This window comes from Brugia malayi, assembly GCF_000002995.4.
Source record: "Brugia malayi strain FR3 genome assembly, contig: Bm_v4_ChrX_scaffold_001, whole genome shotgun sequence".
NCBI lineage: Eukaryota > Metazoa > Nematoda > Chromadorea > Rhabditida > Onchocercidae > Brugia > Brugia malayi.
In genome coordinates, this window is record NW_025062479.1 from 1,118,515 (window position 1) to 1,134,126 (window position 15,612).

Sequence of the window (15,612 nt, forward strand, 5' to 3'; positions counted from 1 at the left end):
TCTAGAAAGTGATTTAGGTTCAGGATTATTTTTGGGTCTTCCATTGTATAAATCCCTGTTAGATCTGTGATATCTGTATTTACGAATTATTTACAAAGCGGCTGATATGAATTTGGATCATTTTCCGTACATTCTATACCGAACTCCCCTGAATTTTCGATGTTACTGGATGCAGTTGTCTCTTTATTAATACATACATTTTATTGTATAATATACATGCACTTCATAAACAGAAGTCTTGCCAGAATCTATGATTATTTGCTTGAAAAAAGATATGACGTACAAAAAGCTTTTATCCTCGTTAACATCCTTGAATAGTAAAGGACGTAAGTCAGTATAACGTGAGTGCAAGCGCCCACTTTTGCTTCTACCTCGCATACTAATTTTCGTCTGCACAGGTCATAACAAAGTGTTGCTTCATTTTATTTGGAAGAGACCAGAGGATGTTTACCACAAAGTCAAACATAAGGGAAGATAATATATAGCAATAATGGTTTGTAAGATTAGTTTGAAATGCAGCAAGAGGAAAAGTACTGGAGTATTTTAGCAAAACATTCTAAACTATGATATATAGATCAGCGCCATCTTCTAACCGCGAAAAGGCATTTGTGTAGAACAGAAGCATACTAAATTTTATAACCAGTTATACAAAATCACTTCTCCAAAAGTTTCTATAACTACTCTATAACTGTAGGACTTTTCTTCTACATTTTTTCTATTTCTTCCTAATTTGAAGATGCTTCTGTCCCTGTGGGAGAAAAATATATGGACTAGATACAATTAAAAATAATGAAAGCGTGTATGGGTACTAAAGCTACATTATTTTAAAGGCACTTCATTATTATTAACTATTAAATATTTTGGATTTCCTATGACAAGCTGCTACATACCGGTTCAATATATCCTAGTATCTTCCATATATCTTGTTAGTATATATGATTCCTGTTAGCTCACCAAACAACCATTATATCCTTGGTTGTCAGATCGTTCAGGATTAGACGCAGGAGCACATGACAATGAGTCGCTTGGCATAAAAGTAGTTATTTTACGTTTTGTGAGACATATTCCATTCAACAAAGAATCAATTACAGCCTGAAAAATGTCAAACGATTTGTAAATATGCTAAACATGTACCACTATTCCTTATCATTTAACACAATAAATCGAAAGCGAGAAAACGAGCATGGTCAGCGTAATTCAATTAATATTTAAATTATTAAAAACTTCTAATCAGCGAAGAGAGAATATCATCAATATCTCAAAAAGCTACACGAGCAAAATAGCTAGCTGTTGAATTTTTTGACAAGTCAGAATCGTTTAATTCATAGAACGGCGTCATATCATTCCCGTCCGCAATATCATGATCTGAACAATATTGTCGAAAAGCTGTGGAGATGAGCTGAAATTTCAAAAACAATATTTTTGCATTTTTGCAAATATTGAACTTTTTTCGTGAGATATTCTAACTGGGATGATAAACATTTTTTGCGCAAGAACATCATGCAATACGACCCTTAATTGTACACAGAATGGCGTATAGTGAAATGTGTAAAAATACTGGGCCAAAAAACAAAAAGCAACACCTGATCTAAATCTAGCTTATTACTGAATATCAGTTCACTGTTCCGTTCCAAAATAACGGCGATTATACACAGTAGCTGAAAGAAATTTCGTCAAGACATGCATGGTCCCTGCTTTTGTTCAGTAATAAATAATAACTGTTACGGAGATCCAATGGATTCTTTGTTTAAGTAAAAGTTTTAAAAACTTTAAAATCCTATGATTTCCAAAGAATATATTTATAAAATTTGTTAAACGAAAGAAATCCATACTTCCACAAGAATTTGGCGATATTCTGGATGCTCGATAGCACTCATCATAGATTCAATTTTGTATGAGAAAGTTAATTCGAATGGTGTCATATCACTTAATGTTGGTTGCTGGAAAAAAAAGTGAAAGAACAAATAAGACATATGGTTGACAAGAGAAATATAACTGAAATGTTATGCAAATACTGCTATGAAATTTTAAGAGCTATCGACGGGTAAATTTTAGTTTGTCAGGATTGTAGAACTGTGACTTTTAAGTACTTTCAAAAGCTGAAGTAAAAAGAAAAAAAAAAAAAAACTTGATTATGAAGAAACCTGAGGAAGGTGTTGTCCAGCGATGACGATACCACCTTGTGTACGTTCTAAAATTTTCCAAACGCTATCATAGAAGTTAGGTGGTACGCGATTTAGTGAACCATTTAAGCGTCGTGATTGCAAAGGGGTTCTAAAAAGATAAGTGAAAAAGTGTACCATTTAATCGGAAATGAAAGTGAAAATTATGCATAGCTGAGTTCTATTCTTACATATATTGTGGATTTAATTTAAAATACTTTACAGAAATGTCTCGCTATAATTTCAAACATTATAATAATTTGTGAGAAGCAATAAAAACATTACGATCTTCACAACAATTTAATAATCACATACAGCAAGTGCCAATATTTTCTGGTCAACAGTGCAGCAACAACATCCTTAACAAGAATTGGTGATAGATCGTAAACACTTATGTTTTCACCAAGCTCTAGAAAAAAAGGAATGCTTTAAAAAAAAAAAAAAAAAAAGAGACGAGAAAAATGATATGATTTAAACTTATAAGCGTATTAGCCAAGCATGTAATAGCAATGAGAATGAACATAAAAAATCAAGCAATCTATGTCCTACCTTAATCGCAATCTTCATATGTAATTTTAATTATCACGTGTGTTTCATGACAGCAAGTATTGGGTTACGAGCAACAGGGCAGGGAATATTAGTTCTGCCAAAAATCCAATAAAAAAAAAGATGGGAATTTCAAGATTTTCATTTTTTAATAGAATTTGCAGTAGTTTTATCATCAATAGAATCTGCATCGATTGTAGTAATCCAAGTTACATCTTAACTTGATCCACAAGTGAAGTGAGAACAAAGGAATTTATTCATTTCTAAAGTTCCACTAATGAATTATGCCAACGGTTAGCTCGAGCGTTGAACAAACACAGCAAAAAAAAAAAAAAAAAAAAGTTAAAGCAGTAGTTTATCACTAATGAGCAAAATTAGTTGAACTAGAGCAAAAAATGAATGCGCAGAAAAAAAGTTGAATGTTTAAATGAAATGTGGATCAAACCTAGTCTCATAACGGTAGATTTCTCTGCAATTAGAAGTGATTAAAATTATAAATGAAACAAATGGTGAACCTGAATTGCAATATTTTTGAAAACTTACTCGCATAAAAATTTGCTTGTGTCGATGAAATTGACTTATTTAACATTCCGACAACGGAACCCCTTTTCACACTTCCTGCACTTCGCATATAATTAAGCATTAGTGACATAGCATCAGATAACCATGCTAATCGAATCGTCAGCACTCCATCAAATGCATACGGCTTCTGCGCTATCTAAGCATATAGAAATTCAAAAAAAAAATTCTAGACCAGTTAAAAATAAATCTGGAGATTTCATATGAGCAACACAATTTGCAAGATAAGTCGATATTCATTTTGAATTCACCAAAATGTCACAATTATTTCAAGACAGGAAACAAAACGTACTAAATCAGAGCATGCAATAATAAGCTCCTGCTGTAAGACAGAAGCCTGCGGTTCATTTTCTGGATATGAATCAAATAACGCTACGGCTATTTCATCCGGAGTTGTCGGCGCTGTTATAGTCATTTCTCGACAACCACTGACTCCAACAGTGATCTGGAAATTTTCAAAAATGAAAACTTAGGAAAAAAACATATGGTGTTCGAAAAATTTTTCGTATCAAAAATTGAGCAATTATGTCAATACATAGTCAATAATGATTTCTAGGATCAATTATTTGCTTAGGCCAATATTTCATACCTTTTTACTTGTTTGCTAATTCAGCAAAGTTAAAGGCAAAGTTAAAAGCATTTGGTAGCTCGAAACGAAATAAAAGCTTCATATCTTTATTTATCAAAAAATTTAGAAACCTGTTTTCCTCTAACAAGCATGTTTGTTATGCCAGGTGCTAATGAATTTGTCACCTTCCGGAGCCTTGCAGCACAGTAACGAACTACCCACCAACGACGCCTAGCGCATGCCTGACGATAAACACGTTCCAAACGCACTTCCAAAGTCTCTGAAAACTAAAACTTAAAACAATGATCTAAACCACACAATATAATTGGTCAAGAAACATCAAGATCAAGCTAAACATCGCTGCAGATTAATAGGATATGATAAAAAGAATCTATGAAAGTTTGTTTCGCCATTCTTGTCAATAACCCACCGTCATCAACAATACATCCCATTCCATACCGTTGAGAGAGTATCACAATTGCAAATGCCACCCTACGAAGTGCATCAATATTGTGCTTTCGAACTACATCAAATAATTCCTCATCCGGCTTACAATTATAATCACGCTGTAATGACATTAGTTAAAGAAATTTTACCGATGGACAAAACAGGAAAAAGCAATTCTTTTTTGCATAGTAATAACGAATAAATATAATCTCAATTGACCCTCTAATGATATCAATTTCCATTCTGAACGCCTAAGGAAAAATTTTCCAACTGTTCAAAATTCTAATTGTTTTATTCATCGCATTGAATTTATTCGTCAGTAATTTTCGAATCAAAATTACAAAAACCAATATCGTCAAGACTAAAAATATTGATACCTCAGTACTTTGGGTGTCATCTTCATGAATATCTCGTATCGATACTCGAGAAATCACTTGTGAATCTGTATCGCCAAACTCTTCAAAATCGTCATAATTGCCATCACTATCAGTAGCAAAGTCGACGTGTTCCATACATCCAGAATTTAAAAGTTGCTGGAATCGCACAATTTTTTTTTTCCTTTTTGAACTTTTTTATGGCCCACTAATTACCTCAACCAGCAACTTCTAACTCACTTATAGGTTCAGTTGGAAACTCTAAGAATCGCTTCAGTGTGCAAAACTCTTTCAACACCAAGAATTCATTTTTCACCTTCTCTTCTCTAGTGCCTAACCAAGATCTAATTAAAACTGACATTGCACTGAAATCTAAAATGAGCTGTCTAAATGACTTGAATAACCTGTAGCTTTTATAAGATAGAAAAGTCCTCAACAATACAACGAGAACTCTACTTCGCCTTTGAATTTCCCCCCAAATTTCATTTTCTTAATTAGAATAAAGTTTCAAATATAACAAAACCATAATAGAAGCTATGAAATTTCAGAGCTAGCAAAATTTTGCAAAGATGTTCGCCTCAAATAACTCACATGAAGTCTACCAACTCGTACTCGTACTCCACTGATACAACCGTTCTTCAATGAGATCAACAAATCCAACATATGACTGAAATATTCGCCACTCATAATCTCGCCTCGTAAAACCATGCAAAATGTGGGACGACCGGTAAGCTTCCATCTTCTCGATATAAATTCCAAATTTAACTGCAAACTGAAGAAAATTAGGAGCTCCTTAAAAATAAAGAAGATACTCCAACAAAGTGCAACTTGGAAAACTCATTGTGGGAAGAAAGGACAAAAGTTGGGTGCAGTAAAAGCAAGACAGAAGTAGTCTCCAGCATTCTCAATGGATCCAGGAAGATACTGCTATTTTTGAACAGAAAAAGCAGGACAATCAATATAAATATGAACCACCGAACGTTAAACCAGCAGCGAATTCAGCATGATATATCCTTGGTTTCAAGAGGCCAATACAAAGCAAGACATTCGGCACCAAATGATTGCACGGTTCACCTAACAACATAAATGCCATCTGTACTTCAATCATTTTCTGAGAAGACCTGACTCCTCATTCATTGTCATTAACCATTAAAAAGCTAGAATATAATAATACCTTAATTTCGTTGATTAATACAGCCGGATCTGCATTGATATAAAAGTCTTTCACTTCGAACAATAATGGATAACAAAGAATAGTATCACCAAAACGTTTGAAAATTTTACTCGTATTAAGAGGACCAAATGGCCGGCCTGGTCGGCCACTCAAGCCCATCTTTTCATTCTTTCCTAAGGATTCGAAGACCTGGAAAATAAGTGAGCATTGGTAATAATATATTTTTGCCTAATAATTCTCCAATTTCAATATTAATCTTAAACGAGCATATAGAAGAGAAGAGAGTGAATATTCTAAAATATCTAAATGAATAATAACTTAATGCAAATTTGCCAAAACACAAAATCGGAGAAATCATTTCTTTCCCTAGATCAATTCAGTCAAACAGTGATATATGATTCAGCCAAAAATTTTAGATAAAAACACACTTTCACCATTCGCCAACTCGGCCAAATTTTTACTGGCTCAAGATCGTGTGGAGTTTGAGTGTCAATGCCATATGTCGAAAGCATCATTTGCAAACGACTTGACTCAGCAATCAGAACAACCTGAACTACCGGATCACCTTCCATACTACTCTGAAAGAGATTATGCATGAGTTTCTCCGGTTAATATTATAATCGATGAAACAAAGCAGAGAAAAACTTTTCTAGGCTAATGACCTAAAAAATTAAAGTTGTCAACGATGCGAGTACAAACTGATCAGTTATTAGCAAAAAAACAAGCATATCGCAACACTGCTGACAACTGAAAAACCAATAAGTAGAAACCCGGATCGATAAATAAAAAAAGAAAAAAAAAAACCAAGAGAAATTTAAGGGTTTATAAATAATCAAGATACAGCATCAACTTCACCTTCAGTATGACTTATTCGACTAAAAATTCGAAACATGGATTTCATTAGAGGAATCCAGAAGGCATGCAATAACCTTTTAGTGAAAACCAAATATAACATGCATTTAACAGGGTGCTTTCCTGCAACCCATGTTTTCCAGAATTTTTATGCAAATTATGAAAAAAAAAAAATTCTGGATGTTTCGAAGTTTTATACAGACAGGATGAATTTAAATGTTTCTTTCCATAAATAATGCCCCATAATGTCCGGATATTTCGGAAAACTCTCAGGGTGTCTGAGAGAAATAACGAAAAGTATTCCGTTGCTTAAATTCTTTACAGTCGTGTAAGATGAAAGATGTGAAATTGTATCGAGTGTGAATAGGAATTGGGTCAATAACTGGTAAGGAAGCGAATGAACACAACACTCAAATTACAAAATAAAAGAAGCAGAATAAAACACCTCCAAAATATAGTTCCCAAAACTTCGAAATCGTTCGTTAATTTAAAATGTTGTTTAGCAACTGTTTCTTGTTAAAAAATTTAATATGAAGCAAAAGAAAACTTTCTTCTTTTTCTACCTGCTGGAAAGTCCTTCTGTCGTTTCCGTTGTAAAATAAAATCTGATATGATAAATAAAAGAAACGCAGGCATCTACTACTTAAAACAAACTTACGCTTCCTTTTGTTTGCTCCATATCACGCTAAACAGAATATTGAACGTTTCAAACAAAGAAATACCAGCTTCTTTCTCCTCAGATTTATTATTATTATTATCATTATTATTATTATTATATGCGAAAAAATCTTGATGATATTAACCTGAAATACAGAATGACGATTCTGGTATTTTGGTCGTTGACTAGCTGGAAGATGTCGACAGATTGGGTCGATGTCTGTTAAATGAACGAAGTCATCCTCTAAAAAATTTAAGTCATTATGTTAGCAGTTAGTTTGAATTAAGGGTTTTTTCGGTTCTATATACAAATCATTAAATAGGACTCACAAGGATACAAGCATTCCAAGAGTACTGTTGACTCATTAAAATTCGCTCGTACTTGCACAAATGAAAGACTACGAATAGTATGCATGAGACTAAAAAACAACTGCCCAAAATTCCAAAAAAAAAAAACAATCTTACTTAAAAGCAATGCTATTAGATAAACAGCATTAGACCACAGATGGTGACCAAACTCGCATGGATTCGCCGGATAAAAATTCTGAGAATTTGGTTTCATTCTTTCAGCATCCATATGTTCTTCATTAATAATGTAACACTCCGGCATTATCAAACATGATGCTAAAGATGCGTTAAAACAGTTTCAATTAACAGCACATATCTTCACGATTATACTACATCATTTTCTTCTTTATAACGAACCATAGTACGCAGCAAATTTCTTTAAAAATATTAAACATAAATGGTAGAACCAACTTTTCTCACTCGAAACAAGCATTTCATTGGTTTTTTGCCAATATGAATGAGATAATTTTCGCTCCCCACGAAGATGAGCTGAAAAACAAAACCTTAAAAATCGAAATAAGAATATTAAAACATTTCACAAATACTGTACTAAATACTATGCATTTCAAAAGAAAAAAATGAAAAAAAAAAAAAAAAACCAGTAATTGCGATATAAGCGAAGAACACTGGAAATTGGCATTCAATATTGTGAAAGCGCGATGTTTCGTGCTCCTCGTAATATCGTCTCGAAGCATCTTCAAGTTCGGTGCGATAGCCATCCCGAAGAAATCTTAAAAAAAAAGAAGAAAATGCATTAAACAATAGATAATAAAGGGATACCAAGATACATCATAAACTTTGATGTCGAGTTACCTCTTTAATCCATATCGACCTTCCAGACGTCGAATACATTTGTTAAATGTTTTCTCATAGAGTTCCGGATCATGCGTTGCAAAAGCCGGCCATCCTATCGATAGCAGCAATGCAGCGTCAGTATTCTGTAATAATTCCAAATTATTTTTAATTTTCAAATGGCCGAATTCTTAACCCTAAATCTAACGAACACTTACCTTTGAATTGCTTTCCCTAGGCAAAATCGTTTCAAAAGTAGTACGATTCCTATTATGTCCATCAATATCAACATATATTACAGATGAACTAGTCCCAGCCGTCCCATAAAGATTAAAACCATTTATTGCTTCCAACGCAGCCTATAAGGAATATTTCATAACATAGATCGAATAATAAGTACTTAATATATTCATAAAAATTGAAAATTTTCATGACTTTATTAGAAAACTGTAGGTATGAAGACTACATAGGACTGGATAAAATTTTACGCATTTTTTGAAAAAATTGAGTGTTTAAGAAGTGGTAAAACAAAATCTGTACTGCTTGAAGCACCTGATGTTTTGACTTCTTATTATATAATTTCTGACAAGAATCTTTTTCATCTTATTTACTACAACTGGATGTACGCGTAAAACGAAAATCAAACAGTAGCCAAAGCATACCTTCACCATCCCCAAGCTGCTAGCATGAAGTTCACGTTCACCAACATTGTATCTCGAACCTGTTTCCCACATACCAAAATCCGGTGTACGATAAGTTCGTTCGATATAGAAAACAAGATTTTGAACAAAACAGACCTCATCGTGTGTGTAAATTACCTGTTAAAAGTCACTAGCTGAGAATCACAACAACATAACTGAAATATGATCTAGATCACAGATATATATATATAAGGCAAATGTAAACTGTGAAGTCTGGAAATAGTTACAAATATACATTGTTTTTTCTTGATCTTCAAAAATAATAGAAGTCCAAAATCCAATTCAGAAACCTAATATATATTTTGGAAGATCATGTAAGTAAAAAATTCCAGTTTGTTACAGCACAATGATGTATTCTTTCTTCCCTAAGATTGTAAAGTTTTTTATAACTGCTAACTATTTTTAAAGAAGGAGAATAATTATAAAACAATTTCTCTTATGAACGATAGCAACAATTAAATAGAAAGAATAGAGTAGCTAATTAAGCATGAAATAGTGATAACGCATAATTATACGGCATTTATAGCTTGAGTTATTCTCCAGCTTCCGCCGACTGAAATTCATCACTGAAGATAATTAAAAGGGTGGATTCGAAATGGCAATATACAAGCAAAAATACCTGAATACCAGCTGCAGTCATCTGAACCAAAGCCAAGAGATATAACGCAATAAGATCCATTTGTAAATGTCCATATTTCTAGAATTTGGAGTCTTTTCAAAAGCTGAATTGAAGGAAGACGAAAGAAGCATTGGCAAAGACATCAATACAACAAAAAACAAAAGTAATCCCATCTTGCGTCTCCATATAAATTATAATTTCTTCTGGAAAACACGGTTCCAGATGCTGTAGACCGTAAACTGATCAGAGAATTTCTTTTTCAGATCTCTAGATAAAACTTTTCAATATCTTTGACCATACCTTTTCGTTTGGTGTTGAAAGAACCATGCCTGTGTGTAAATCAAAGCGTGCATGTAAAGAGAATTCTGGTGAAATATTTTCTTTGAAATGATTGAGCTGAAAGATGACAAGAGATCGGAATATCTGATGAACTGTAAAATAGCTCAAATATTCTGAATATTTTTGGAAAAATTAATCTATAAGTTTACTTTTTATTAACATGCCAATTTCCATTCCGTTGAGACATTCCTAACAAATGCTTGACCTATTGTATAATTTACTATTCATGAATGCATTCTCAACAAAAAAAAAAATCCTAAACATTAAAGAGGAAATGCAATTTCAATAACTTTAACATACATTATCAAGCTCTTGCATCCAGCAAAACATAATCCCTCGCATTGCTTTCACTGCCGATTGTCTCAGTTCCGTTTGTCGTCCTCGATCATCGTCCAGTCGTCTGTAAAACTATCAGGAACAATAATTTTAGGACGTGATATTGAATTTGCTCAGTTTCAGCAATGTTCCCTCACTTCTCATTTTTGATAATTCAACTCAATCCATCCTTAATACTGTCATAAATGAACGAAACGAAATTACTTGTATGCAATAGAACAAGTCCAACATGCCAAAGCACAATAAATGCTATCCTTGACAAAGCCAATTTCACATTTTTCAGAATATCGTGGAAACAATCCGCTAGTTACACTTTGTTGATTCAGTATAAGCTTTTGCACTGCAACAGAATAATATAGACAGCATTCTCAACAAACAAAATCCCAAATCTATTCAATAAACGCTGTTCAAATTTGTATTAGTACTTTGGAATTTACTTTAACTTCATTTAGGAAACACATAAAATGCCAGGAATATCGTGGAAAAAAAAAACCTGCTAATAACATTCTCTTCATTCGTTTCAGGAATGTTACAAGAAAAAAAAAAAGAGATCGTACCTAAGTCTAAGATATTATTTTTTATAGTGTACTAACCTAAGTAGTAGACACTATCCACTTTCTCATATGCAGTACGAACGACCAATGGTTGGAACTGATTAACTGTTGTAAGATAAGCTTGTGTTAAACGTCTCAGATGTATATTTGCATTTCGACGTTTATGAGGTCGTCTTTTAAGGCCCAACATTTAATCCTGAAATTAGTTTTCCGAAATTTAGAAAAATACATTTCCATTCCAAGAGTTAAATTTGCGTTTACTATTTGAGAAGAAAGAAAAAAAAAAAAAAAAAAAACGATAATTTAGAAAACAATTCAGTATATTGAACAAACACGTGAATAACTATGAACGCATGAAAAACAATTTCGCGAATAATCGAAATCATCGATGAATGCCATAAATTATAATTTATAGCTAATTTTCATATGAACATCTGTTGAATGAATCACATAACTTATTCATCTCGAACTCTTCTCACACTAAACATCAAACAATCAGAAGAAGCAAGGAAGAAAAACAATTTGTGCATTTAATTCTCTATTATTCTAACAGCAACCAATCAATCGTTTCAAGAATTAAATAAGTTTAAACTAAAATTCAGTATAACAAAATTTGAGTGATCACATTTTTGCACATTATTCAATCACATTTTATGCATTTTCCTAAAATATTCCAAAATATTTGGAAATATAACAAAATTTTATTCTTTTTATTTGCTAATTAATCGCATAAAAATATTCATTTGTTAATTGAGGATACATTCATATTTTCGGATATTATTTATGAAGGAGACGAAATCTAGTTTATATCGTTTTGCAAGATATTTTAAATTTGAAAGTGCAGGAATGAAAAAAACTTTATAAATAAAAAGTTATTGGTTAGATTAAAAGGACAAAAAAAAGAAAAAAAAATCATTAATATCGCTAGTTTCTTCCAGTGATTTCGGAAAGTTTTAACGGAAAGTTTTCAGAATGTAGAAAAGATTTCCCGAAGATTTAAACAGTAATTCGGAATTCTTCTGACTTTAACGTTATATTTAACAATCATTAAACAAAAAAAAAAAAAAAAAAAACGAAAAATTAAATAAATTATTGTTTGAGAACTGGTAAATGAAATAAGATGTGGAAACGAAATAACTTAAATTAATCATCCAAAAGAAAAATCAAAAACATGAAAAACAAAAAAAGAAAAAAAAAATAGGTCAAAATCATATTTTTGTGACAGTTTTTCATAATTAAATTGTTTTTTTTTTTTTTAAATTAATTGTCCATTTTTACGATAGAATGAATAATATTATGAATAGTTTTTTTCTTTTTCTTTTTGTTTTTGTATTCAAAATATTCTGTTTTTTTTTTTATTTAATTAGACATTTTCTATTGATTTTTTCACTTTTTTTCTTTCTCCCTTTCTCTTCCTTTCTATATCGTTTTGTTCAAAGTTTTTATCCATTTTCATGTCTGTTCTATTTTAAGATAATCATACAAGAATTCCTTCTTCTTTCAAGTTATCTCAAAAAGAAAAAAAAAAAATGAAATAAAAAGTAGAAGACGGGAGAGAGAGAGGGAGGAATGGATGTTTTTCATTCCTTAAATAAGGAGGGATTTATGAGGAAATGGAATTTATAAGATGAAAGTAACAGTAATTATTGTTAATGGTTTCAGATTTTTTTTCATTTCTTTTCCTTTTCTCTCTTTTCAACGGTTTCATTTTGATAGATAATTTAATCCGAATGTATATGTAAATGATATTTACTATAGCATTGAAATTTTCAAATGCAACAATCAGAATTTAATATTAATTTTCAAAAAGGAGAAAGTTTCAAAATTTAAATGGATTATGCATTGGTTGTAATTTGGAAGAAATATCCAAATCAAAGATCAATTTTTTTTTTTTTTTTTTGGAACAAATTTCAAAGTAATATACGTATCAGGAAGCAATGGAACAAAATAAGCTTGAAATGTCACTCAAAATGTCAAGAAGGATTTTATGGAGATTATTATAAAAAGAAATATTGATGAGACAATAACAATACGATAAAAAGTAATGAATCAGAAATAAAAATTAAAATTTTCTAAAAGCCAGAGATGGAAAAAATGATGGATATGAATTATAAAAAGTGAAGATAAGAAAGGTGAGGAATGAAGTAATTCATTTTTAATTTAAAAAAATAAAAAAGATAAAATAAAATTATTTGAAATGAACTTCAAATGTTAGAATACGTTACATTTTCCATTAGGTCAAGGACCAGTTTTAGATGCATCCATTTCAAAATCATTAAAATATGTAAAACATATTTGCAAAAAGTTTTCATAACTGCTTGAATCATTAATCATTGTATTGAATCTTAAAGCATAATAATGCTATAGTTTTTAATTTTTTTTTGTCAAGATGCTATAGTTTAAACTTTTTTTAAAAAAAAGGAGAAAAAAGAATTCCATCATTTTTCAATGAAAATTCCTTCAAATCTCTCTCATCTTATTTTTTCTTTTACATTTATTTCTTCTGTTATGAACTGATTGAAAAGGAGAGCAAGGGAAGAAATTGGATAACATTGAAAAAAGTGAAGCGAACATATATTCAAATTGAAATTTAATTTAAACTATCATCTAACGATTGACTTAGGCTAAAAATGGAATAAATTGACCAAAGAATTTAATAACTGAAGTTGACAATGCATCATTTTCTATTTCGAAAGATTTGAGATAAAACTATACCGTTATTCCGGTACCTGTAACAGTAAATGTTTACGAGTCCTTATCTATGTAATTTTGGTTTGGTCCAAATAAGAAAATTTTCAAATTATTTATTTCAATAAATAAATCATTAAAATGTCAAAAATAGTCGCATAAATTTTGGAAAAGTTTGTGAAAAAAGAAAAAAACTTTTTAATGAAGAAGAAGCGGAATAATTTTCAAGTATATGTGCATCATAATATCATTATTAGTAATCATTCATTTAAATTTATAAAATTATAATAGTTTGGAAAATTTAACAGTTCAAAATTATTATTATTATTACTATTATTTGATTAATTTATAATTCATATTGTACCATTACATTTATTATGAGAATTTTTTTTTTCTTTTTTCATTATCCATTTCCTGTTTAAATGAGCACATAAAGATGGGCGGAAATTGTTTGTGAAACGGAAAAAACTTCTACGATTTATCGTTTCTGTTACATTGTTCATGGTGGATAATTTCCCGCTAGTTGAGATCAAATTTATAAACTTTAAAAGTTAAGAAAAAAAGTCACCTTATATAATTCAAGAATTATTATGAGAATTCATCATTGTGAGTTGGACATAATCGAAAATTCAGGTATATACCGAAGTATTATTATTAATCATTATGGGATTATGGTACTATGATACCACTGGATAAAATATATTTTAAAAAATTCAAGATTAGATGGAAACATATGCAAAAATTTGATTATAATAGCATCTTTAAACGTCTTATAATTTTTCAAAATAGCAGCTAAATTAAAATTAGTCATAGTCTTCAAATATAAAAAAATGTTTGTGTGATTTATATGTTCTGTAAAAGAATATATTTTTAAAAATTATATTTTACAGATGATTGAATTGTTGTATCTTTACCGGCATTCTATTTTACCGTAATTATTAATAATTATTTCATAGAAATTATCACCTTCAATTCTTTCATTCCTTTTTTTTTTTTTTTTTTTTCTTCATATTTATGATAAACTACATTGAATTCTGTTATAAGAATGATAATAAATCATCATCATTTATATTTTAATAACCAGTAATCAATTAATAAATAGCAAAAAATATTTTAATTTCTAATTTTTATAAGATGAAAAAAGAAATCAATTAAATTATTTTAAATTATAAAACCATTTTTTTTTTTTTTTTTGTTTTCTAGCAAACATTTGATTAAATTGAGAACCCTTTTTTTTGTTTTATAAAATTTGAAAAATGCTTATTAATTAGTAAATTAAATAGCAACAAACAGATCATTCATATCAAATTGATTAGCATTTAATTTTGATTCTGCAAAGTAATTTTATCAAATCGCTACTTGTAGTTTGATATTTTTAACATTGCTATAAAAGTGGGAATCTTCTATCACATTGCATTATCAAATTGTAGGTATCTTACTTTGATCTTACATCTTTTTTCGTTTTTTTTTTTTTTTGCATGCATTTTAATTTTTTTTTTCTCGATAAAATCAGTTCAAATAATTTCAACTTTCTTTTTTATAGAATGGAATTAAATGACGAGTATAGTCTTCAAGCATTTATCAATAGCAATGTCTTGCAGGAAGAAACAAAGTGAAACGTTAGATTTCAGTTAATATTTATTTGTTTGTTTGTTTCTCGCTTTTTTTTTTCTGAAAAATTTTTTAAATGGAGATAAAATTTTAAGAAAAAAGAAAACCTATCAAATTTCAGTAAATAAGCTCAACTTTTCTTTTGATAAGTTATTTGCCGATTAATTACATCGTTGTTAGAGTTCATTGCTCGATGAAATTTTTGTCTTTCTCTTTCTTTCCCGTCCTTCCTTTTTTTTTTTTTCTCTCTCTCTCTCTCTCTCTC

General features: G+C 30.4%; 1 protein-coding gene across 4 annotated transcripts; it reads right to left on the reverse strand.

The window, feature by feature from the left end:
- Positions 1-945: 945 nt before the first annotated feature.
- On the reverse strand, positions 946-11,238 carry Bm7002 (the record flags this gene model as incomplete). 4 transcript variants are annotated; one of them, XM_043073204.1, is made up of 28 exons in its annotated part: positions 946-1,092; positions 1,271-1,399; positions 1,584-1,658; positions 1,833-1,940; positions 2,145-2,274; positions 2,478-2,571; positions 3,154-3,177; positions 3,252-3,426; positions 3,580-3,732; positions 3,987-4,135; positions 4,286-4,421; positions 4,680-4,835; positions 5,268-5,441; positions 5,851-6,039; positions 6,279-6,428; positions 7,361-7,387; positions 7,506-7,603; positions 7,825-7,983; positions 8,119-8,196; positions 8,307-8,437; positions 8,521-8,645; positions 8,718-8,858; positions 9,162-9,317; positions 9,820-9,897; positions 10,120-10,215; positions 10,459-10,558; positions 10,699-10,834; positions 11,088-11,238. In XM_043073204.1, the coding sequence occupies 28 exons, from the start codon at positions 11,236-11,238 to the stop codon at positions 946-948; spliced, it is 3,465 nt and encodes a 1,154-aa protein (XP_042929138.1). The 4 variants fall into 4 exon arrangements, with proteins under 4 accessions (XP_042929138.1, XP_042929137.1, XP_042929136.1 ...); XM_043073203.1 differs by lacking the exon at positions 7,361-7,387; XM_043073202.1 differs by lacking the exon at positions 3,154-3,177.
- Positions 11,239-15,612: the final 4,374 nt, after the last annotated feature.